This window comes from Montipora capricornis, chromosome 2, assembly GCF_036669925.1.
Source record: "Montipora capricornis isolate CH-2021 chromosome 2, ASM3666992v2, whole genome shotgun sequence".
Taxonomy (NCBI): Eukaryota; Metazoa; Cnidaria; class Anthozoa; order Scleractinia; family Acroporidae; genus Montipora; species Montipora capricornis.
This window is the reverse complement of record NC_090884.1, coordinates 59101622-59103675: the sequence shown is the minus strand read 5'-3', so window position 1 is coordinate 59103675 and position 2054 is coordinate 59101622. Positions and strand designations below refer to the sequence as shown.

The window sequence follows — 2054 nt, the reverse complement described above, 5'->3', positions numbered from 1 at the left end:
CTATTTGATAACTAAGACCTGACAGTTTAGAAATTCGAAAAGAATCTTTAATCTTGGTCTACTGACATGCGATTGCATTGAGGAAGCTAACAGGTACTGTTTGTTCCTTGTTTTACATGGCAGCAGGAACTTGCTCAAAAGTTAAATGTCAGGAGTCGAATATTGAACCTCACCGCCCCCTTCCCCCCCCCCCCCGGGGGAGGACTCCCGTATAAAAAGGGGAGGGATGCTCGTCGGAAATTTTACATTAAACCCTTAAAGGAGACCAATCCTGGAGTGTCCCAGGCGTTTTTTGACCCCTAAAAGAGACCATATTATAACACAGAAAAATACAAAAATACAGCGATTTTTAATGATGGCAAAGGCATTATCATCTAATACTTTCACTTGCATGAAGAAACATAAAAATGTAACCATACACTTTTATATTTCTTCGCGCGCAACCCTAAAGGAAATTTCACGGCTACATATGATTGCGTTTTGCCCAAAACACCCTAAGTGAGACCAAAATCCGAAATTTACACCCCTAAGCAAGACGACGAGACGACGAGCATCCCTCCCCTTTTTATATGGGAGTCTTCCTTCCCCCCCCCCCCCCTTCGGGCACCGCCCTTCCATATCTTGCTGGCCCTGGGAATTGTTGTCATCTGCACTGACTTCGTCACTACTTTCATCAAATTCTTGCTGGCCTTTATCAGAGTCACTAGCTTCTCACTCATTTCATGCTCGTTCAGATCTTCATAGGGTCCTTCATCTTCATCCACTCCGCACCAACTAGGGCGTCATTCGACACGCGTGATCTCCTACCATGACATTTAGTTTGTCACGAATTACTCTCAATAACTTTGGCGTTTCGCGGCTGTAGAATGTTTTCATCTGACGTCTCCGGGAATTGAGCTCTATATTCACTCAAACGTTTTCTTTTGTTTCAGAGGAAACACAAGGTTACTGATCACGTGAGTGAAAACAGACATCTTGTACCCTGTGGGACCTTACATTCTATTTATCAGGCCCTAGTACAACCTCATTTCAATTACTGCAATATTGTTTGGGGAAACTGTGGAGTAACTTTGCAGGACAAACTGCAAAAACTACAAAACAGAGCAACCCGTTAATTGACCTACCCTAACTATGGCGCTCATGTCAACAATTTATTTGAACTCTTAAGACGGAAATCTCTAGTCTCTCAAAGGCAAATTGAAAGAGCAACAATGGTATTTAAGTCCCTACAGGGACTAGCACCTGAGTATCTCTGCTCGAAAATTGTCCATCGCGATTCTGCAGGTTATTGTTTGAGAGACTCTGTGAATAAGGTAAATGTTCCGCAACCGCGCACAAACTACTACAAAAAACAGCTTTAGCTATTTAGTGGCGCCGTTTTGTGGAGCAGTTTGCCATTAGAACTAAGGAAAGCAGGGTCCCTCAATTAATTAAAACGACTGCTTAAAGAGGTTATCTAAGCCATTATTCTAAACATGGTATTCATGGAAAGCAGCTTTTATTGTATGATATTGAGTAAGATAGTTAATGTAGTTTACATAGTTCCATCTATAAATTTTTAATTGTACATATATTTTTTTAAATATTGCTGATGAATTGCACCCTAGTTAAATAAAGATTCAATAAATAAATAAAAAACCCTCTATTCGAGATCAATTGCCCCTCAAATCTAAGAAAAACCGGAACACAAATAGGACAAAATAGAAAAACCCAAAAAGTACATCGGATAACAAAACCGAAAAACCGCTCGTATTTTTTACAAAAACCGAAAACCAGATGCTAAAAAACGAAAAACCGCATCGAACACCAAAACCGAAAAACCGAAAAACCGATCTAAAAAATAGGCAAAACCGAAAATCCCAATGTCCCCCTCCTTAAAAAAGGAAGAAGAAACTAAAAAAACAAGAATGTCTGTAAACAGGTCTATTCTATATTTCTCCAAGAACTTCACCAGTGATTCTCAAAACCGCAATATGTATTTCACCTTTGCGATATCCAGTTCTTTATCTTGGATGGCTGTTTTAAGTTTGTTTAGTCGACTTCGTAGTTCCGCG

The 2054-nt window shown here is 39.9% G+C and overlaps 1 protein-coding gene across 2 annotated transcripts in view; it reads right to left on the bottom strand.

Moving 5' to 3' along the window:
* Window positions 1-1481: 1481 nt before the first annotated feature.
* Window positions 1482-2054, bottom strand: part of LOC138029262 (uncharacterized) — a 21345-nt gene continuing 20772 nt past the window's right edge. For both annotated transcript variants that reach the window (XM_068876978.1, XM_068876983.1), the window contains exon 4: window positions 1482-2054. This exon is cut by the window's right edge and continues 130 nt beyond it. In XM_068876978.1, the coding sequence (XP_068733079.1) occupies window positions 1961-2054 (94 nt within the window). In that variant the 3' untranslated portion in view covers window positions 1482-1960.